The sequence below is a fragment of the Barbus barbus genome, assembly GCF_936440315.1.
Source record: "Barbus barbus genome assembly, chromosome: 12".
NCBI lineage: Eukaryota > Metazoa > Chordata > Actinopteri > Cypriniformes > Cyprinidae > Barbus > Barbus barbus.
The window spans coordinates 27,899,029-27,921,789 of NC_136740.1; the positions used below are offsets into that span (position 1 = coordinate 27,899,029).

Consider the following 22,761-nt stretch of genomic DNA (forward strand, 5'->3'; position numbering starts at 1 on the left):
TTCCTATTAAAGCAACTGTATTACATTTTTTCAGTCAAGAGTAGTGAGTGATTTTTCTCTTTGTGTATAGTGTTTTATTAACACTAAAGGAATAATTCACCCAAAAATTAAAATAGGTTAGTGTTTTATATTTATACCTTCATTTACTCAGTAAAAAGTAGTTTTAAACCTTTTTCTGCTAAACATAAACAATATTTGGAAGAATGTGGAAAACCAAACAGTTGCTGGTCCACAGTGACTTCCATAGGATTTTTTTTTTCCTACTGTTAAAAGTCAATGTGGACCAATGTGTAAAAGTCATTTGGTTACCCAGATTCTTCAAAATATCTTCTTTTGTGTTCAGCACAAGACAGCAATTAATACAGGTTTGGGACAACATGTGAGTGAAAGAATAATGACAGAAATTAAATTTTAGGGTGAACAATCCCTTTAGTTACAGTCGGCAACATGTTTCGTACTGTCCCTTTAAGACATGCACACATCTAATATACAGGCATTCATCCGTTTCTCTCAGCTGTTTACTTTCATTTTAGACATAACCAACTGAGTCTATACATAAACCTTGTGTGTTTTTGACAGTATTAGCACAAAACATAACTTAGTTCAGTAACCAGGCGCTGTTTGACAGGCTTTTTATTTGGCGCATTTTGGGTGTATGTGCTTAGAAAACGGCGCTCGTCAGAACAGCACACGAATGAAACGTTTACAGTAAGGCTTTAAAGGGATAGTTCACCCAAAAATGAAAATGATGTCATCATTTACTCACCCTCAAGTAGTTCCAAACCTGTATGAATGTCTTTGTTCTGCTGAACTCAAAGAAAGATATTCTGAAGAATGTGGGAAACAGAGCAGTTCTGGGGCACCATTGACTTCCATAGTATTTTTTTTTCCTACTATGGAAGTCAATGGTGCCCCAAAACAGCCTGGTTACAAACTTTCTTCAAAATATCTTATTATATTTTATTTTTAGTTTTATTAATTTATGTATTTTTGCCAATTGTATTATTTTTTTTATAAATATTAAAAAATATTGTTTATATATATATATTTTTATTAACTTATACAATGTGTTTTTGTCTTTTTTTTCAATAAATATTAAAATGCATATTTTTCTTCGCTTTAGTTTTAAGAACTTCGTTACTTCAACTTAAAATGTAGTTTAATAGTTAACTTATTTCACTTGGTTGCTAAGGCAACATGTCTAATTTTTCGTTTAAGTTTTAAAGTTTTTATCTACTACTCATATTTTATTTCAACTTCATTTCAATTACCAAAGCAATTTTAAATAGTTTTAGTTTTTGTCGACAGTAGACAACAAGGCAGCTTACTATGTTTAATAATATGTAGGTAATTTTGAAGTGATTACTGATGTCTCTTCTTTTGCTCTGCACCAGGATTTTCTCTCAGACATGGCGATGTGTGAGGTGGACCGATTTGTCGATCGAGAGCACCTGATCTTCAGAGAGAACACCCTGGCCACCAAAGCCATAGAAGAGTACCTCAAACTGATCGGACATAAGTACCTCAAAGACGTTTTAGGTGAGACTTCCTCAGATTGTTTGGAGAGTTATCGTAGTTTCGGGTGCTGTATGTTCACACATTAATGGTCTCATCTGGATTCAGGTGATTTTATCCGCGCGCTGTATGAGTCAGAGGAAAACTGTGAAGTCGACCCAATGAGGACTCCACCTTCTGTGCTGGCCGAACATCAAGCCAACCTCCGGATGTGCTGTGAGCTCGCACTCTGCAAAATCGTCAACTCTCATTGGTTAGTTACAGAGCTGACATAGACCATCCTTCCATGGGCCGTTCACACAGTCTGGAGATGTTTTTAAAACGATGTGCCATCTGTAAAACTCTTGGCTGAAAATGCTGAAAAACTGCAAGATGTACTGCAATAATCAAATACATGACTACAGCACGTTTACTTATAAACAAACAAACAAATAAATAAAAACAGCACCTTACTGTTTTTTTCCTGTTAAAAGTTAAAGTCTTCCTATTCACAATCTCTATAAATGTTTTTCAATGGGTAGTTTAAAGACTTTAGTTTAGATTTATGCTACTTTTTCAATTTTTGAATAATTGTTTTTTTTTACTGTTTTTGAAAGATATCTCTTATGCTCACCAAGGCTGCATTTATTTGATCAAAAACACAAGAAAAACTGTAATATTATAAAATATTATTAGATTTTACACAATTGTTTTCTATTTGAATATATTTTAAAAATAAAATGTATTCCTGTGATGCAAAGTTGAATTTTCAGCAGCCATTGTTACAGTCTTCAGTCACATGACCCTTCACAAATCATTCTAATAGGCTGATTTACTGCTCAAGAAAGATTTATTACTATTATTGTCACTGAAATAAAGTTGTGCTGCGTAATATTTTTGTTATAGACTGCCAGTAAAAGTTTTATGTAAATAAAATAATTAAAAAAAACACTTTTACTCCCCAAGGATGCATTAAATTGATATTTTTTTAATATAAATTGAAATTATACAAAATATTTATATTTCAAATAATTGCTGTTCTTTTGAACTTTCTATTAATCCAAAAACAAATAAATATATAAATAAATATATATTTAATTAAGTGCACCACACCACTGGACAGTGAAAATGATACATTATTTGTGTTATTTATATATATATATATATTTTTTACAACTTTCGAGTTTGAGAGACAAAACAACTTTTTAATGATAGCTATGATTGGAGATCTTCATAAAAATCTTTCTTAAGATTGCATCATTAAATTTATATGAAATATTGAGAAAACTAATTGATAACAATTCACATTATCCCTCTTTATGAATTTTCAGCCTTTTTTATTGTAATATCTTGTACATGAAGGGGCAGTAAAAATATGATATTGCACCAGCTGCTTAGATCTAAATGGAAATAATCTGTATTATTTGTTTCTCCCAGTGCGTTTCCAAGAGAACTGAAAGAGGTGTTTGCATCCTGGCGTGTTCGATGCGCTGAGAGGGGAAGAGAGGACATTGCAGATCGACTGATCAGTGGTTCCCTCTTCCTGCGCTTCCTGTGTCCAGCCGTCATGTCACCATCCTTATTCAACCTCACGCAGGAGTACCCCGATGAGCAGACTTCACGCACACTCACCCTCATAGCCAAAGTTGTGCAGAACCTTGCAAACTTCTCAAAGTCAGTACACGCTTCTCTAAGGTCTTCTAACTATATTACCATGTCATCATTTTCTGCTGTATTATGAGAGGACAGTAACTTGCATTCATGCTGGTCTTTTCAGCAGGGTAACCGTTCTGAGTGGGGATGCATGATATATTTAGATCTTATTGGTTATCAACTGAATTTCATTTAATTTCATTTTCCACATTAGATATGAAATTGTGTATTTTCATTTTCCTCATTCTGATTTGAAATACATGATGGATTGGTACCATTTTATTTATTATTTCTGTATTTTATTCTATTTTTCCCCTCATCGGATTTTTATTTTGAACATTCTCATTTTCCCTATTCTGTTTTGAGATGCATAATATAATGAAACCAAACTAGTTGTCAACAGATTTATTTATTTTATTTTAATATTTTTAATTGGCCATTCTAATTTTCCCTATTTTTTATGTTTGGATTATATTTGCCATCAGCAAAAGCTCAATTAAAAATTAATATTTAGAGAAATAAATATCATGGTTACCGTAACAGCCAAAATTTCAATATCTTTGCATTCCTAATTGTGGTCATGATATCTGTGCTTTAAATGTTATTCTTCCATCCAAACCAAGATATTAAACACTTAAATCTGGGACAGTCATCTTAACTTTAAGTGTGCTCAAGCACAAGAAGGTGATGGGGATCTCTTTACCCCCATAATTTAACCCAATTTTATGGGTTCAATTATGACGTTTGGGCTTGTCAGCCCAGATCGTTAACCATTGAGCTACAACAAACTGTGCAGCCGTTACTGATGATGAACATAATGATCATTCACATTATCATCATTATCATTGTCTTGAGCATATAAACCCCGTGTCCTCACCGATTCCTCCCTGTGTTACAGGTTTGGCACTAAGGAGGAGTACATGTGCTTTATGAATGAGTTTTTAGAGATGGAGTGGGGCTCCATGCAGCAGTTCCTGTACGAGATCTCCAATCTCGACAGTGTGAGCAACGCCGTTGCTTTTGAGGGCTACATCGACTTGGGAAGGGAGCTCTCGATCCTCCACAGTCTTTTGTGGGAAGTCATGGCACAACTAAGCAAGGTAGATGCTGTTTGATAATCTAGATGAAGATGAGTGTGATTGTGTACTTACGTTTGCGATCGATCGGTCATCAGTTTGGTCTCCTCTGTCTGTTTTTACCATGCCAAAGGACGCTATCATCAAACTCGGACCATTGCCCCGCCTTCTGAATGACATCAGCATGGCCCTTCGTAACCCTCACCTCCAGCGACAGCCCAGTCATCAGACGGACAGACCGCCTCCAGAGAGACAGACAGACAGGCTGCTCTCCAGGCCCAGCTTCAACAGGGGCATCTCGTCTGAGTTCCAGAACCTCATGATGAGGGACCTCAACAGGTATGCTATGTGTGTCACCTCTGCAGAAACTACTTTCCAAATCCTAGTGAGCTGCCTACTTAGTCTGTCATTTTAGGCACCTTAGCAATGGTGAGGTGAGGTGAGGTGCAATGGGTGCAAAAAAAAACTGAGAAAAGAATTGACTTATTTTTTTACTATTTCATTCTGCTTTCTATTTTTAAACCATTTTATTCTATTTTACAGAGACTCTTTTAATCATTCATTTTGGTCTTAGTACAGTAACTATATAAAAGGCAATTATTTAATTTAGGAAACATGGTTTCTTTTATAATATCACATTTGTATTATATTTTATTTAAAATCTTTAAACACAGTATAAACACACATTTAAAAGAGTAGAAATATGATCTTATATAAATACATTTAATTTTTTATCCCACTTTTATCCCACAGTATAAATACACATTTAAAATACGATGGATGCATATTATGAAATACAATAAATTAATGTAGACTATTGTATTTTAAAAAATGGGTAAGAGTATAAATATTATTTATATATATATATACATTTTGTTTAGTTTTTTTTCCAAATATTTAATTGTGCATTCTCATTTTTATGGGAAGTATTTCAAAGTAACATTTAAAATGAATCTTGAAAAAAGAATGATAATTGAATATCATAGTTAAATATAATTTTAGAAAATATATATATATTCTTTTCATACTGTATTTTAATTAAATTAAATTTGTGAATGCTTCAAGGAAAGCAGGGCTATTATTGTTAACTGAAACCATATTTTTTTATTGCTTGAAACAAAATAAACATTAACTGAAATCGAATAATAGACCTTATTTTATTTCAGATAATTGTCAGCATTACAGAAAATATTTTAAAAAATCTAATTCGAAATATTAAGGTTTACTATCATATTATATCAATGATACTAAAATAAAAAGTTTATTTTATTTATTAATATAATTACAATTATTAAAATAATTGACTAAAAATCAAGAATAATAAAAATATCACGTCATATGGCTCGCTAGGTTTTGGAACTGAGCTTAAGGAATATTGCTAGTAGAGGAAATGAATGTGGGTATGATTTTCCATGTTAACTTTCACATATCTCACATAGTTCAGTCGAGATCACTCGCCTGCCCTCTCCAACCTCTGCCATGTCCAGTGGCGGCGCCCCTCAGTCCCGGGCCGGAATGGGGGGGTTTGCGGACCGCGATCATCCTCACCGAGCCTCATCTAAAGAAGTTTTCTATGTCGCCCGTCCCCCGTTGGCCCGGTCAAGTCCAGCGTACTGTACTAGCAGTTCTGATATTACTGATCCAGACCCAAAGGTAAGTCCTATAGAGCAGTGCTTCTGATAGGGTGGGGGGTGCCCCTTTCATTTAGAAATCTTTCATGACTATGGTCAGTGCTGTCTGGTCCGAATTGTCATGTGAATAACAGCTCGCTCCCTAGCACACGTTTCACCAGCTTTTCTGAGGGTTGGCTTTGTTCCTGTGGGAGAAGGAAGCGCCACTGACCTGCTTACTGCAGAGTCAAAAACCATCCAAGCATGGAAAGAGGGCTACGAGATGATGTGGGTGCATAGAGATTCTTTACCTTAATCTTGCATCACCATTTGGGATTCAGGGTCCTGACATAAAATTAATAGTTCACCCAAAAATTTTAATTCTGTGAGTATTTACTGCAAAATTGCATCAGGTGCATTTTTTGTAGTGACCGATGCTGTTGAAAAAGCACTATAAAGGTAGTCCATATTATTTGTGCACTATATTCCAAGTCTTGTTCAAATTTACGATTTAACAGATTGAATAAAAAAAAATGATCAAGTCACCTGCCATGTTAGGTTTTGCCTCAAACTGATGCAGAGTGCAATTTTTTTTATTTAATTTGGCTTTTGCAGTCTATTTCAAAGGTACTTTAGTTTTAAAATGTACATTTTAAAATGTTTGATTTTGTTCCAAAGGTTTCAAATTCAGTTAAATTACATTTTCTCAAATAAAAGATGTTAGAAATTATTTCTTGTTATACTATATAATTGTAAAAAAATATTATATTATATTATTTAAATATTGTAATATAAATACAATAAATATAAATATTATTTTATTTTATATTATAACTCGTACAACTTTTGTTGTCTTTTTAAGATGCTGTAAATATCATCTAAAAATACATGACTTTTTTCAATGGAAATATTTTACACAAACAATAAACAATGAAAAATATGATTAATACAATTTAAGTCATATTAACTACTTTTATGGTGTTTTTTTTATTTTGAATTCAGTTAAATTCATTTTTCTTAAAAGATTATGGTAATTATTTGTTTACATTGTTGAAATATTTCAACAATTATATATTACTTGGACAGCTGGCTGTCTTCTTTATTTTAATTCTTATATACATATATATTTTAAATATATTATAAATTTAATGTAAAACAGATTATAGAGTATCATCAGTAATTTCGATGTGATTTTTAAAATAGATTTTTTTTTACACAATGACACGTTGAAATGAGCCATTAAACAAAATAAATTTGAGTATTACTTTTTATGGTGTTTTTTTTCCCCATTTTGAATTCAGTTACATTAATTTTATCCTGTAAAAGCTGACTACAATTATTTATTTGCCTTATTTAAAGATTATGTATTATATTATCTACTATTGTATATTTATATAATCAAAAATCTTGATATTATTACTAGAAAATCCTGACTTTTGTTTTGCATAAAAAGCAAAGGAATATAAATATGGCAGCATATTTTCAAGCATAAAAATTGTGCTTCTAAGTTCCAGTGAAAAAAAATAACAGCATACTTGAGTAAATAATGACAGAAATGTCATTTTTGGGTGAATGATTTCCTTTTAACCCTCAAGTTAATACACACACGCTGTCAAGCCACGTTCATAACCGGCCACACCTGCTGCGCACGGCAGGTATCTGCAGCGTTCTCGCCCCTAGGTTCTGCTGTAGGTGTTAATGAAAATGTTTCTATGATGGACCTCCAGGACTCAAGAATGAACAGCGTCTCTAACCTGCAGTCTATGGGGGACATGCTCAACTCTTCCCAGGCCTCGATTGCCGGCCTCGGCAGCTACGGTGGGCTCGTGGGCTTGGGAGGAGGCCTCGGAGGCCAGCTGCGTGCCGGAGGGCGCATGTCGGCCGGGTCCGGGGGTTCCAGCATGTCCGGGGGTCTGAGGTTGAACCAGCTGAGCCAGATGGGAGCCACCACCGACTCGCTGTCCCAGCAGCAACAGCAGCAAGCCGCCGCGCTCCGCTACCCCCTCTCCTTCCAGAACCCTCTGTTCCACCTGGCTGCTGACGGCCCTCAGCTTCACCACCAGCACAGTCGAGCTCAACCTCCTCCTCCTCTCCTGCTGGCCCCAGAGCCGGACGCCTCTCACCCCACTTACATCCCGCAGTTTGCCCACGGTGGCTTCTCCCGCAGCGAGGACCTCTCCACACTCAGACCCGGCCCTCATCTGGGTCAGCCGAGCATTATTCACTCCCACAGCTACAGCGACGAATACAGCCGCCATAACCAGAGCGAATACGGCCGACGCCAGCTCTCCGTGCACATGCAGGTATTTTCTTGACCGTTTTAATGGCTTTTGCATCATGTCGATCAAGTTCAACTTGTTCCAAACAAATATGGTGGTACCTTGGGCAAAAGCCACAAAGAAGCTGTAAAGAAAGCCACACCTTTCTTTACCATGCTTTCTTAAATCAAGATACATTTACTTGAGAAGCAAAATGACTTAGGGCCAGTTTTACTAACACCTTGCATCAGCGCAAACCGTCTTCAAACCACATTAAAATAGTACTGTCAGGATTTACTAAAGATGCGCAGTAACGAATTAGCACTGGAAAGGTGTGGACTGACCCTTTCAGACACAAAATTTATGGGACCGTTATCTTTATCATAAAATGAGAAATGGGACACTCTATGGTCTTCACAAAAGCCCACATCAAGTGTGACATTTGGGACAGTTATATTTTGGAAACTTTCGGTTCCATTGTCCAACCCCCATAAAAATAAATAAATAAATAAATATATATAATATAGCCTGTGGTTGTTTATGATTTTATTCTATGACATAAAATCATAATGTGATTGTTTTTTGGTTTTTTTGATAAACTATGTAAGTGGCACTTTGCGGTGCAGCAGGATTTGGAACATGCGTCCTGAGTCGCCGCAGACAGTCTTTTACTTTAGATTAATGTCGTTCAACTGAATGTACAAATCAAACTACAAAATAAATAAATAACACTGATATAAGAGCGTGCAGTTTATCTGTCAATCAGATAGGCACGAGTTTCGTTACTACAGCAACAGCAGAGTAGTCTATTCTTTCAGAATCATCCTGGGTCCAATTCAATTAATATTAAAATAAAGCGATTTGTGATTAAAGGGATAGTTCACCCACAAATGAAAATTCTGTCATCATTTACTCACCCTCAAGTAGTTCCAAACCTGTATGAATTTCTTTCTTCTACCGAACACAAAGGAAGATATTTTGAAGAAAGTTTGTAACCAGGCTGTTTTGGAGCACCATTGACTTCCATAGTAGGAAAAAAAATACTATGGAAGTCAATGGTGCCCCAGAACTGCTCTGTTTCCCACATTCTTCAGAATATCTTCCTTTGTGTTCAGCAGAACAAATAAATTCATACTGGTGACAGAAAATGATGACAGAATTTTCATTTTTGGGTGAACTATCCTTTAAGACACCGAGCGCTCTGATGCTGATGTTGTTGGTTCACAAAATCATAATTGTGTAATTATTGTCTGTTAAACATACAAACAAAAGAAACTCTGTAAGCTATATGAATTATAACAGGGGGTGTGGGGGGGGGGGTGTAGTCGGGTTTATGTCCCCACCAATGTCGAAAGCAAACCTACGCCCTTGGTGTTTTGTTCTTATTGCACTTAATTAATTTAGTACTTATTGTACTGGATTTCTGGGTAAATTGATTTAGAGATAAGTGGTGTTATTTAAGCATGTGTCTGATGAATAGGAGCAGCAGCAAATGGCAGGCATGGCATCGCAGACCGGCACATCTCATTCATCGCTCGCCACGCCTCCTTCCACCGTTCAGCCTGTCCGTCAAAGCTCCATGGCTCCTCCCACGCAGCGCATGACATCGCAACCCTCGCATCAGCTTTCCGTGAGTTCTGCCGCCGCCGCCGCTCCTGCGGGCAAAACCAGGCCACAGAGCGGAAACCTGCTCCAGTCCCCGGAGTCCGGCTTCGGGGGCCGGCAGCAGGGCCCTCGGCAGCAGCTGTCCGTCAAAGACAGCACCCCGCCTGGCCTGCCGCATCAGCAGAGCTCCACCAGAGAGAGCCAGGGATCGCAGGGCTCTCAGGGCGGAACGCCGCAGTCCACACAGCAATCCAAATCACATCAGGAACGCCAGCAGATCCAGCAACAGCATCTGCTCAAGCCTACCATGAGCAAACAGGTGTTCCAATCAGAATCCATTCCTCACTCTCCCTGCTGTCAAACGTGTGCTTTTGTCTAGTATTTCTTCTTTTGTGTGTGATCTCTATACATTGCTTTATATAGAAAAAATTTGGGAACCTTTTTTTTTTTTTTTTTTTTTTATGTTTATTAAAGCCATACAGTATACTGGGCAATACTTTAGCAAATTATTCAGTTTCCTTTAATAAAAAAAAACTGCAATATTTTATCAGATAAAAGAATTTTGTTAAGGTGGCAACATCAGACTTGAACACCTTGCTTTATAGTAAGTACAGCTAATAAAGCAATCGGATGCCACAATTTACCCATCTAAATGGAAAACGCAGTTATAAATTTGGTTATATTAAATAAATATTTATTTCTGTAGATAAAAAGATCAAATATTTTAGACAGGGAGTTTTTCACAATTATTCTTTGCTGATTTTAATAATATTTTGGCTGTTTATTATAGCCATTTAATGGATAGTATCTTGTTAGTTATAATTTTTACAAATTCTAATAAAAACATTTTAACCCAATATTTATTACCCACAAAAATGAGAATCTTGGTAACACTTTAAAACTCCTTATATTTATAATATAATTAATAAAAACACTAACATTTATTAATCTGAATGCATAACAGTAATAAATCTCATTATTTCAATAAGTATATATTTTGCTATAAAAAGGTTTTTAAAAAAATGCTACACAGGGACTATTTTTGTGCAGATTGTTTAGAAAAATCTGCAGAATTTTGTAAAACGGATTCAAACCTGGTGAAATTTGTTAAATGGAGCTTAAAGGAATATAATTTAATTGGTAGTATCGTAATAAAATTAAACAGCATACTTAATATTTGATAGAAATTAATACTTTTATTTAGCACACATTGAAATGATCAAAAGTGACAGCAAATAAATGTATAATGTTACTAAAGATTTGTATGCTTTTCTTTTGAGCATTCTATTCATCAGTGAATCCTGAAAAAATGTATCACAGTTTTCACAAAAATATTAAGCAGCAACAATAAGCTTTCAACACTGATAATAATAAAAATGAGCAGCAAATCAGTATACTAGAATGATTTCTGAAGGATCATGTGACACTGAAAATTCAGCTTTGCATCACAGGAATAAATGACATTTTATGATATATTCAAATAGAAAACAGTTCATAATAATAACAGATAATAACTGTTAGTAATAATATTTCACACTATTGTTCTTTTTACTGTATTTTTGATTTATTTATTTTTTAAAGTAGCTTGTTGAGCTTAAGAGATTTCTTTCAAAAACATAAAAATTCTTACCAACCCCAAACTGTGTAGTGTATGTATCAAAGATGCAACCCAAATGTCTGTTTCCACACTTAAATGATCTTGTGTTCTTTTCCTCAGGGCTCTTCCCAATCTCAATCCACTCTCAACCCCACGATCCCTGCCTCTGAGCGAACGGTGGCCTGGGTGTCCAACATGCCCCATCTTTCTGCTGACATAGAGAGTTCCCGCATCGACCGAGAGGAATACAAACTCAAGGAGTATTCAAAGAGCATGGACGAGTCGCGGCTGGACAGGGTGTGTTTCTCTCTTACTCTACTAGCTCTACTAGATGTGTGCTGTGGGTTTATTCTATTCATACCAACAGATTTTGTCAGCTTTGAATGTTGTGAGCTTTGAATTAGAATCACTTTAGAGTGAAATAAAAGGATTGTTCACCCATTTACTCACCCTCATATTGACAGAATCTTCATTTTCGACCGTTTCCACATTGTTTCTTGGTCCAAACTCGAGCTTGATTCTTCCTCTGTCCCTGTGCAAATGTGCCACAAGCCTCTCAGTTGTGTCTCCCAACTCAGCGCACAAGTGTCAAGGAAATGCATATCATATCTTTCACCTCTGCAGCAGATGGTGCTGGCAGCCTCATTTATGCATTATTTAAATATCAAATGAGAATGAGCAGACTTTTGCAGTGAACAGACTTCAAGAGAGAGCAGCATGGGCTTTCAATCACTACGTCCTGGCTGCTCTTGGAAATTTGTGTAGAGGTGACACGCAACCGCATTTCATTGTTTCACAGTGTGCCTATTAAAGGAAAGTTTCATCTTCAGCTATGAATAAGCATTTTTTTAAATACATTTTATCATTCCCATGTGGTTTGGAAGGAGAATTTGCTCATTTGCATTGACAGCAGTTGCCCACCTAGGCAACATTTTCATGCATGAATGACACAAAGCTGTGGGGAGCAAAATCATGCTTGCTTGTAAGTTGCCAAATTTTTGCCAAAATCTGAAGCTGCTTATTACTGGAAAAAAACACACTGTTCTGAAAACAGCTGAGCTACAAAAATATGAGTCATTATTTACTTCCTCCTTATAAAATGTCCCTTTTATATTCCACAGAAGAAAGAAAGGATTTTGGTAAATGACCACCACTTTTAGTTAGTGTATCAACAACGCTGGACATTAAAAGTACTTTATTATCTTTTATTACTGTTTTATTACTTTTTTGCATATTTTATTAATATTTTGAAAGTTTATTAAATACATTTATTCAATAATATCTTGTTATGTGTAATTTTCACAACATATGTTTATTTTTAATACTTTTGATTCATACTTTTTATTTTATTTTTGTAAAAAACATATATTTTTTGTTATTTTAGTGTTATGATTTTACTTTTATTACATACTTTTTAATACTTTTTTTGCAGAATTTAATTATATTTTAAAAGTTTATTAATGCCATTTAATGGACAAAGTTATTCAATTCTTTTAAACTATATCTAATACTTTTATTTTGTACTTTTTTTTCTTTTAATTAAAACTTTTATTTATTCTTTTATTTTTTGAATACTTTTAAAGTAGCATTTTTGTCTAATTATTTTTATTATTGTCCGATTTTAATATTATCTTTACATAAATCTTTCATATAAAGTTTTGGTCATATGGCCCACTTATAATCGTTTTAAATAATCGTGATTACAATATTGACCAAAATAACCGTGATTATGATTTTTGTCATAATCGAGCAGCCCTACTTTTAATGGAATGGATAGTTCTAATGTTCAAAAACTATTCAATGTTTTAGCTTTTTTACTTTAATTTAATTTAGATGTTATGTTTTACTTTTATTGAAGACTTTTCTTTTTTTGTACTTTCGAAACTTTTTAGTTACTCACTCGCCAACTTATTTCCTTATCAAGATGAGGGTAACATCTGCTGTGATAACACGCCGGCTGTCCTCCTCTCTCCTCTGGACGCAGGTGCGTGAATACGAGGAGGAGATCAACTCTTTGAAGGAGCGTCTGATGATGTCTCACCACAAGCTGGAGGAGTACGAGAGGAGGCTGTTAACTCAGGAGCAGCAGACCAATAAAATCCTGCTGCAGTATCAGAGCCGACTGGAGAACAGCGAGAGGAGACTGAGACAGCAGCAGATGGAGAAAGACAACCAAATTAAAGGAATTATTGACAGGTAATATGAAAAAAACAGAAGCTGGAGAAACATTGAGCGGTGGTTACATGATCACACTCGTCAGTTCATTTGACAAAGACCCCTTATCTAATGCCGTTTAGAAAAGTATTTGTATATTTACAGTAAATGTCTGAAAGTCAATCAAAATGTCAAATCTAGTGAAGAAATATAGCACAGGCACACCTTTCAAGCAAAGCATTTCACGAAAAGTGATTAAAAACATTATACAATAAAGTGCACTGTATTCACTCAAAAGTTCTAATGTTTTTGAAAGAAGACTCTTATGCTTATTAAGGCTGCATTCATCTTATCAAAAATACAGTAAAACAGTAATAATGTTCAAGTTCAAGTTCAAGTCAGCTTTATTGTCAATTCTTCCACATGTACAGTACATACATACAGAGAATCGAAATTGCATTACTCTCAGACCCTTGGTGCATACAGTTAACATTAAACACGTTCAGATACAGATAAATACAGTTTAAACATATGTACATACAACTATACAATTATACAAATGAGGATATTGTAGAAAAAAATAAGAATTAGATCGATAAAGTGGCATAAGGCGCATGGCAGATAGAGTGCAAAACCAGTTAAATAAACAACACTGTGTAGATATATTTGTAGTGCAAAAGAGCTTATCAGTCTGAGGACATTGTAGAAAATAAAAACAAGAGAGATAGATAAAGTGCATAAGGCACATGGCAGAATAGATGGAGTGCAAACCAGTTGAATGTACAAAAACAAAAACAAAACTGTGCAGATGTTTTGTTTTGTTATGAGTGTAGTGCAAGAAGAGCTTATCAGTCTGTTAAAGTGACAAGTCGAAGAGACTGTTCGGATAGTTTTTGTCAGACTACCCGAAGAGGTAATTTGCAGTCAATGTTGGATGGGTAGTGATCAGCCAATGCTGCACACGTGACAGGTGCCGGTTACAGTTGTTGGTCGGTGGGGGGGGGGTGTCACAGAGTCAGAGTTCCTAGTGTGTTGCTGTGTTAAATGGGGGTGAAAGAGGGGAGGGGGGGCAAGGACGGGAGGGAGTTCAGCTTCCTGACAGCCTGATGTATGAAGCTGTCCTTCAGTCTGCTGGTCCTCGCCTGGAGACTCCGCAGTCTCCTCCCTGATGGCAGCAGACTGAAGAAGCTGTGTGTCGGGTGGGTGGGATCGCCTGCAATGCGGAGGGCTTTGCGGGTGAGACGGGTGCTGTAGATGTCCTGGAGGGAGGGGAGAGAGACACCAACGATCTTCTCAGCTGCTCTCACTATGCGCTGAAGTGACTTGCGGCAGGATGCGTTGCAAGCGCCATACCACACAGTGATGCAGCTAGTCAGGATGCTCTCGATGGTGCCTCTGTAGAAGGTGCACATGATGGGGGCCGGGGCTCTGGCTCTTCTGAGTTTGCGGAGGAAGTAGAGACGCTGCTGTGCTTTCTTGGCCAGTGCTACAGTGTTGTTAGTCCAGGAGAGGTCCTCAGTGATGTGCACACCCAGGAACTTGGTGCTGCTCACTCTCTCCACAGTCGCACCGTTGATGGTCAGAGGGGCATGCTGAGTGTGTACTCTCCTGAAGTCAACAACAATCTCCTTCGTCTTCTTCACGTTCAGAGAGAGATTGTTGTCACTGCACCACCCGGCCAGGCGGCTCACCTCGCTCCTGTAGTTTGTCTCATCTCTGTTGCTGATGAGACCCACCACAGTCGTGTCATCCGCAAACTTAATGAAAATGTTGGAGTTGTGTGATGGTGTGCAGTCGTGGGTCAGCAGAGTGAAGAGGAGGGGGCTCAGCACACATCCTTGGGGGGCCCCAGTGTTCAGTGTGATGGTGCTGGATGTGTTACTGCCGACCCGTACTGCTTGAGGTCTCCCGGTCAGGAAGTCCAACAGCCAGTTGCACAGAGAGGTGCTGAGCCCCAGCTGGACCAGTTTGTGAGTGAGCTGTTGAGGGATGATTGTGTTGAATGCTGAACTGAAGTCTATGAACAGCATCCTGACATATGAGTCTTTTTTCTCCAGATGTGTGAGGGCTGGGTGGAGGGCAGTGGTGATGGCATCATCGGTCGAGCGGTTGGACCTATATGCAAACTGGAAGGGGTCCAGGGAGGGGGGGAGGACAGACTTGATGTGGTGCAAGACTAGCCGTTCAAAGCACTTCATGAGGATGGGAGTGAGTGCTATTGGACGGTAGTCATTGAAGCAGGATGGAGATGACTTCTTAGGGACTGGAATGATGGTGGTAGCTTTGAAGCATGTGGGGACAACAGCCTGATTTAGTGAGATGTTGAAGATGTCTGTGAAGACCTCAGTGAGTTCCACTGCACAGTCTCTCAGTACACGCCCAGTAATGTTGTCAGGACCCGGAGCTTTGCGTGCATTGATCCTGCTGAGGGATCTCCTCACACTGTCCGGGGACAGCGTCATCACCTGGTCGCCGGGAGGAGGTGGAGTCTTCTGTGCAGTGGTGCTGTTTTGTGCCTCAAAGCGAGCAAAGAAGGCATTCAGCTCGTTCAGCAGGGGGATGGTGTTGTCACAGGTCTGTGGTGGGGGCTTGTAATCCGTAATGGTCTGTATCCCCTGCCACAGGCTCCGCGTGTCTCTGCTGTCGCTGAAACGATGGGCTATCCTCCTGGAGTACTGTCTCTTGGCCTCTTTGATGCCGCGGGATAGGTTGGCCCTAGCTGTCTTCAGGCCCTCCTCATCTCCAGCTCTAAAGGCAGCGTTCCGAGCCTTCAGAAGTCTGTAGACCTCCCCTGTCATCCACGGCTTCTGGTTGGCCCGGACAGTGATGGACTTTGTGACTGTTACATCATCAATGCACTTGGAGATGTAGGCAGTAACAGTCTCTGAGTACTCTTGGAGGTCTGTAGTATTGTTGTATGTGGCAGCCTGTTTAAACATATTCCAGTCAGTGGTGTCAAAGCAGTCTTGAAGTGCCTCTGACGACCCTTCCGGCCACACTTGAATCTGTTTGTGAACTGGTTTGGTGACTTTAACGAGCGGTCTGTATGCAGGCATTAGCATGACAGTGATGTGGTCTGAGGCTCCGAGGTGGGGGAGGGGGAGGGCCTTGTAAGCTCCTCTCTGGGTGGTGTAAACAAAGTCCAGAGTGTTTTTTCCCCTTGTTGGAAAGTCTATGTGTTGGTGAATTTTTGGGAACACACTCTTTAAGTCTGCGTGATTGAAATCCCCAGCCAAGATAAGAAAAGCATCTGGGTGGGCTGTCTGCTGCTCACTGGTGTGCTGGTACAGATCATTTAGTGCCTCACTCCTGTGGTTGTTGCTGGAGCTGGGAGGGATGTATACAGCAACGAGCAGTATGGCTGAATATTCCCTCGGTAGATAGAACGGTCGGCACTTAATAATCATAAACTCCACCAGGGGTGAGCAGTGTTTGCAGACCACAACAGCGTCGCGACACCACGCATCATTGATGTAAACACAAAGCCCGCCGCCGCGGATCTTACCTCCCTCGACGAGAGCTCTGTCAGCTCGATAGCATGTTAGCTGGTCAAGCTGTATGGCGCAGTCCGGTACGCTGTTGTTAAGCCATGTTTCCGTAAACACAAAAACACAACAGTCTCTTACAGTCCTCTGAGTCGAGCGGAGTAGTCGGATGTAGTCCAGTTTATTGTCCAAAGAGCGTACGTTCGCCAGTACGATGGTGGGGATAGCTGGCTTGTGTGGGTTGGCCGCTAGCCTAGCTCGGATACCTCCGCGCTTACCCCTCTTCTGCTTCCTCTCACGCCGCTTGTAGCGCCTCCGCTGCGGGCGAGATGCAGTAGTGGGGGTCGGTGATGGAGAAGGCCTTCGGAGCAGACCGAGGTCCCGCAGCTCTTCAGTGTGCGCGGAGTTTAACTCTAAAAATGTGGTTCTGCCGACCTCGAGCAGAAACTCACGACTGTATGCGCGCTTAAAGACAGGTAGACGAGACGAAGATGTGCAAAAACATTGCGACTTACAAGACAAAAAACACGAAAACACCGGTTTGTCGGGAGAGAGAGAAGCTGCTGCGACTGCGCGCGCCGCCATCTTAGTTTCTTATAATGTGAAATATTATTAAATATTATTAAGTGCAAATAGCCTGCTTTGTCGGCCCACCAACGTGTGACTGGGCTAGTCAACATTACAATTTTTTCAAATTTCACATCGCATCAGAAAAGCATTTGTTTTCCATAAAAATGAAGGAAATAATCAAAAAGTTGAAAAGAACATATGGGGTAGGTGTAGGGAGGGCTTTATTGTCCCAATAAGGTGGCATCCATTTAATAATTTGAATTAATATTACAATTTACACTCAATAACTTATTATTGCCTGCTGTTTTATACCGTACTACAGTACTGAGGTGCAGATAATTGCCACTATTTGCAACAAGTAGTATAAATAGCAGAAAATACATCTATTTTAACAGTCTAAATAGCATATCACTAAAAAATACTGCTATTTTCACTTGGTCTAAATAGCATCCATAGCTGCTGCCAATATTATTCAAACTTAAAATAACTGTTTTGTGTTTTAATTTATGTTAAAAATGCAATTTATTCCTGTGATCAAAGCTGAATTTTCAGCATCATTGCTACAGTCTTCAGTGTCACATGATCATTCTAGATGATCAAGAAACATTTATTATTATTATCGATGGCAAAAACAGTTGTACTGCTTCATATTTTTGTGGCATATTATTTGATATTTAGTTTGATATTCAGGCATTTTTTAGAATGATGCAGGTGTCCAAATACTTTTTAAGGGTCACTGTATATGTTTTCTAAAGCGACTGTCGTTTATGTTGAATTGTGCCACTCTCATAGTAGTTTGGCATGGATGGCTATTTTTAATCGATGAACTGGGTTCATTTCCTTCCTGCTGTTGTTTTAGTTTGTTTCATTTCATCATTTTTATTACTGTGTTATTTGGATTCTTTTCAGCTTTGTGAATCTACAGAGACCCATCTTCCAATATTTTGTTTCAGTGTTATAAATGACATCACCCCAGCTATTGGTTGATGAAATGATGATGTAACTTCCTGTAATGCAGCACTTACCGCATATTTTGTGTCACAGAGTATATTGCTATTTCAATCCAATTCTAGGAATGAAGACATGGAGTCAAGACACTCAGATGATGAAGGGAGACCTGGTTCTTACTCCCAAAAGGGCATAAAAATATAAATCATCAAGTCGCTTCCCTCCTTGACGTGTATTAATGCAATACCTTACTGGAATGAGCTCAGGATGAACGGGATGTGTTTGTAATGGAGGCATAAATATTTGTCATTTTAAGCACTGCCGTCTGAGGAAACAAGTTTGACATGGACAGATTGTGCTTGAGCTGAAAAGAAAAGTTGCTTTATGAATTGCTCATGTTTAAATAACACGTTGAGAAAGAAAAATTGCCATTTGCAAAAGCTCTCTCAAGGATCGTTCATCCATTAATAAAAATGTATTTATTTTTTTCACCCTCATGTCGTTCCAAACCTGTATGCTATTCATTTTTCAGTGGAACACAAAAGGAAAAGAAATGGTCATTTTTTTATGCATTTTTTTTTTTTTATAAATAAAACGTAAATTAATCAATCGATCAATCAATAAAAATAGAGAAAAAAAGTAATACAGGTTTAAGAACGAGATGAAGGAGTGTCAATTATTTCAGCGTATCTGCAATAATAATGTTTTATTCTTCAAAAAGCCTTTATTCGGCTTCTACCTGTTTACCTTGAAATTAGAAAAGGTGCTGGCGGTTTCTCTTCCAAATAACCATCAATGATTGTAGCAGGATATCTTCTCGAATCGTCTCTTCCTGAACTGCCTGTTCAAGCTTCTCTGCTGCACTTCTCTCTTCACTGTGTTCTGGAACATACTGTGTGATGAAAGTGTCTTACACATCAGAACAGATCATATGTCAGATGTTCATGTTCTCCATATCTCTATGTGTTATCACAAGAACAGCGCTCTCATGTGTCAACCGCTCCTCATCACATTTGGCTTTCAGTTGTTCAGGCCTTGCGGGAATATCAGTTTCAGCATCAAGATCATGCATTTTTAAATATGCAATAAAACTTCAGAAACAGGCTTGTGTTTGCTTCTATTCAAACACAAGCCTCATATATGATTTCTAATAATTACATTCATGGCTTAATCTCACAAAACCTGGTCAAGGTCATGTTTCACTCCAAAATGAAAAGGAAATTATTAAAGGCAGCACAACAAAAACAAAGCTGTACATTAATAATTCATTTAAACATTGCTTTTATGGTATAATAATTTATGCATTAATTTTTAGCTAAATTATTTCATTTAAGTATTTATTATATAATTTATTTTATTATTTATATTTCATTTAATTTAATTTTTTTTAACTGTAAATTTATTTGTAATTGTAATTTATATATATATTTATAAATATAATTGTAATTTATATATATAATTATTATATTTATTTATATATATATATATATATATATATATATATATTGCTGTCAAACGATTAATCCAAAATAATAATAATAATAATTTGTTACATTTATATAGCACTTTTCTGGGTACTCAAAGCACTTTAGATGGAAGGGGGGGGGGGGGGGGGGATCTCCTCATCCACCTCCAATGTGCAGCATCCACCTGGATGATGCAACGGCAGCCATATTGCGCCAGAACACCAACCACACACCAGAGTGATGCAGCCAATCAGTGTATGGGGGATGATTAGGAGGCCATTGTGGTCAGAGGTCATTGGGCAAATTACACCCCTACTCTTTTTCGAAGGACATCCTGGGATTTTTTTGAATGACCACAGAGAGTCAGGACCTCAGTTTAACGTCTCATCTGAAAGACGGTGCTTTTGACAGTATAGTGTCCCCGTCACAATCCCGGGGAATTAGGACCCACGCAGACTGCAGGGTGAGCACCCCCTGCTGACCTCACTAACACCTCTTCCAGGAGCAACCTAGTTTTTCCAGAAAGTCTCCTATCCAGGTACTGACCAGGCTCAACCCTGCTTAGCTTCAGTGGGCAACCGGTCTTGGGCTGCAGGGTGATATGGCTGCCGACAAATAAAAGTTTTTGTTTACATAATATATGTGTGTGTGTTGTGTATATTTATATATAAATACACACACATACAGCATATATTTTGAAAATATTTACATTTATATTCGTATAATTTATATCATATTTAAATATATATTTAATATATAAACGTAACATATTTTTCTTAAATATATACATGCATGTGTGTATATTTATATACACATGATAAATATACACAGTGCGCACATATATATTATGTAAACAAAAACTTTTATTTTGGATGCGATTAATCGCGATTAATCATTTGACAGCACATTATATAATATATATTTTGCTGCCTTAAATTTATGCTTTTTTATTAAATTATTTGTAAAAGCATAAAATTACACAGCATAAAATACAAAATGGGCTTCATTTGCTTTATGCAAAATATATAAAAAATTATAATAATTGATTTTGAGGTGAAATATGACCTGGATTTGTTTTCACCTTTACAGAGAAATATTAACACAACAAACCAGTGTTATGTTTCAGTGTTATGTTTCATGTGCAATATCTAGACGATTCAGTATAAAATATTAAACATGAGGTAAGTGAGTTGCGATACAGGCACTTATAAATATCTTATTTTGTGTGGTGCTGTTTGTGAAATAAACATAGAGATATGAATTATAGATCAAGAAACATAAATACTGAATTAATTTAGGACTGAAATGAATTCTTGGAAATCTTTTTTGCAATGTGATGTTGATACAAACAATAACTGGAATGTTTGCACTGAAAAAAAATATTTTTGTTTTTCATTGTTAGCCTTTCAAATATTGATGTATAAAAATGAGTGTATTAAAGATTCTATACAGTTAGAAACCAATAACGAAGATATTGCTTCCCTATAAATTCTTTTAAAAGCTATTTATTCATAAATATAGAGCATAGATAATATATATTCTGTATACAAGATACTGTATATATTTCATTCTTGTAGCCAAACTGTGTGCAATAAACATGCCTTGATACTGTAGCAATGTTAAATAGCACAATGAAGTTTTATTAACGATTTCTTCTCATGACCCTTCTGACCTCTGCTTGTGAAATGTGCCATGACCCTTTGTTAATAAAAAAATCACATTGTTGTGAAAGACATGAGCAGACTTGAAATAAAATGGATAATTCTTTCTTTTTTTAGAAGTCCCGAAGCACTTATTTTGTCTTTTCTGTTTGTTGTTGTTTTTTTATTACGTTTTGCATTTCGATTTTGTACAAGCATATATGTACATTTATCAATGGAATAAAATATCCAGTCGCATTGTTTTAAACCTAAACTGTGGAATTCATTATTTACTTATGCTTAAAGACTAAAGGAAGTCGTCCTGCAATGAATAAATGTACCATTCATTACTATTTCATATCAGTATACATCAAAACAATGAAACCTTTCATATTCAAACCAAATTCATGTATTTAATGTCAACTGTCCTGTCATGTACTCATATTGTCTTGTCAACATATATCAAGCCAAACATCACAAGACACATGATTCCTTACAAAGCCATTGTTCAGTTGATAATCACACCAGTTTTGGGCCTATTAAAGTGGTTTGTTCTGCCTCAACTTGAACCTAAAAACAGTATCTGATGCACTTTCCAGAGAGGAAATATTCATTATGAAAACATCACTTTGATGCACGCTGGCGGCCACTTCAATGGCGTGTAATTGCTGAAATAAGCTGCCAGTAAGAGCGGCAGCCATCGTTAGAAGCCGCACAACGTGGCCCATTTTCATTTATTCCCATGGGATGATGGAAATATGTCATTATATGACATAATGTGACATATTTTTGATGGAATTTCTCACAGTAGGCTTTCCAGATTGGCCAAACTTCTACAGTCAAAGCTTCTATCAATGATATTTCTGGCTGATGAACACTTATGTCGGATCTCAATAATGTCTGTGTGCTTTGGAACTAATAATGTCTCTCTCTTTCTCGTCCTTTCTCTCTCCTTCGTTTCCTTGTTTTCCGTGAAGACTCATGGCTGTGGAAGATGAGCTGAGGGGAGGGGTGGTGCCTGAGCAAAAACCCAGGATGTTCGCAGACCAGGTCTGTGGTCTTTTTCTGGATCTCTCCTGTCTGTTGTTTGCGTGTCTGTTCATCTGTGTTTATGTCGGAATGTCTTTGCCTGTTTGCTCTGCCTGTCTGAACGCTTTACAGGACTGATTTCCATCGCTGATGTATGATGATTTGTAGGTCAGAAC

General features: G+C 37.4%; 1 protein-coding gene across 1 annotated transcript in view; it reads left to right on the forward strand.

Annotated features, from left to right (window-relative positions):
• Positions 1-22,761, forward strand: part of LOC306877706 (ras/Rap GTPase-activating protein SynGAP-like) — a gene marked incomplete at its 3' end in the record, with an annotated part of 94,184 nt that overhangs the window by 59,730 nt on the left and 11,693 nt on the right. The window contains exons 9-19 of the mRNA XM_079429625.1: positions 1,395-1,539; positions 1,624-1,768; positions 2,932-3,168; positions 4,046-4,247; positions 4,357-4,562; positions 5,663-5,876; positions 7,561-8,136; positions 9,572-10,015; positions 11,414-11,590; positions 13,278-13,489; positions 22,534-22,606. Of these exons, the coding sequence (XP_079285751.1) occupies positions 1,395-1,539; positions 1,624-1,768; positions 2,932-3,168; positions 4,046-4,247; positions 4,357-4,562; positions 5,663-5,876; positions 7,561-8,136; positions 9,572-10,015; positions 11,414-11,590; positions 13,278-13,489; positions 22,534-22,606 (2,631 nt within the window). The remainder of the gene's footprint in view (positions 1-1,394; positions 1,540-1,623; positions 1,769-2,931; positions 3,169-4,045; positions 4,248-4,356; positions 4,563-5,662; positions 5,877-7,560; positions 8,137-9,571; positions 10,016-11,413; positions 11,591-13,277; positions 13,490-22,533; positions 22,607-22,761) is intronic.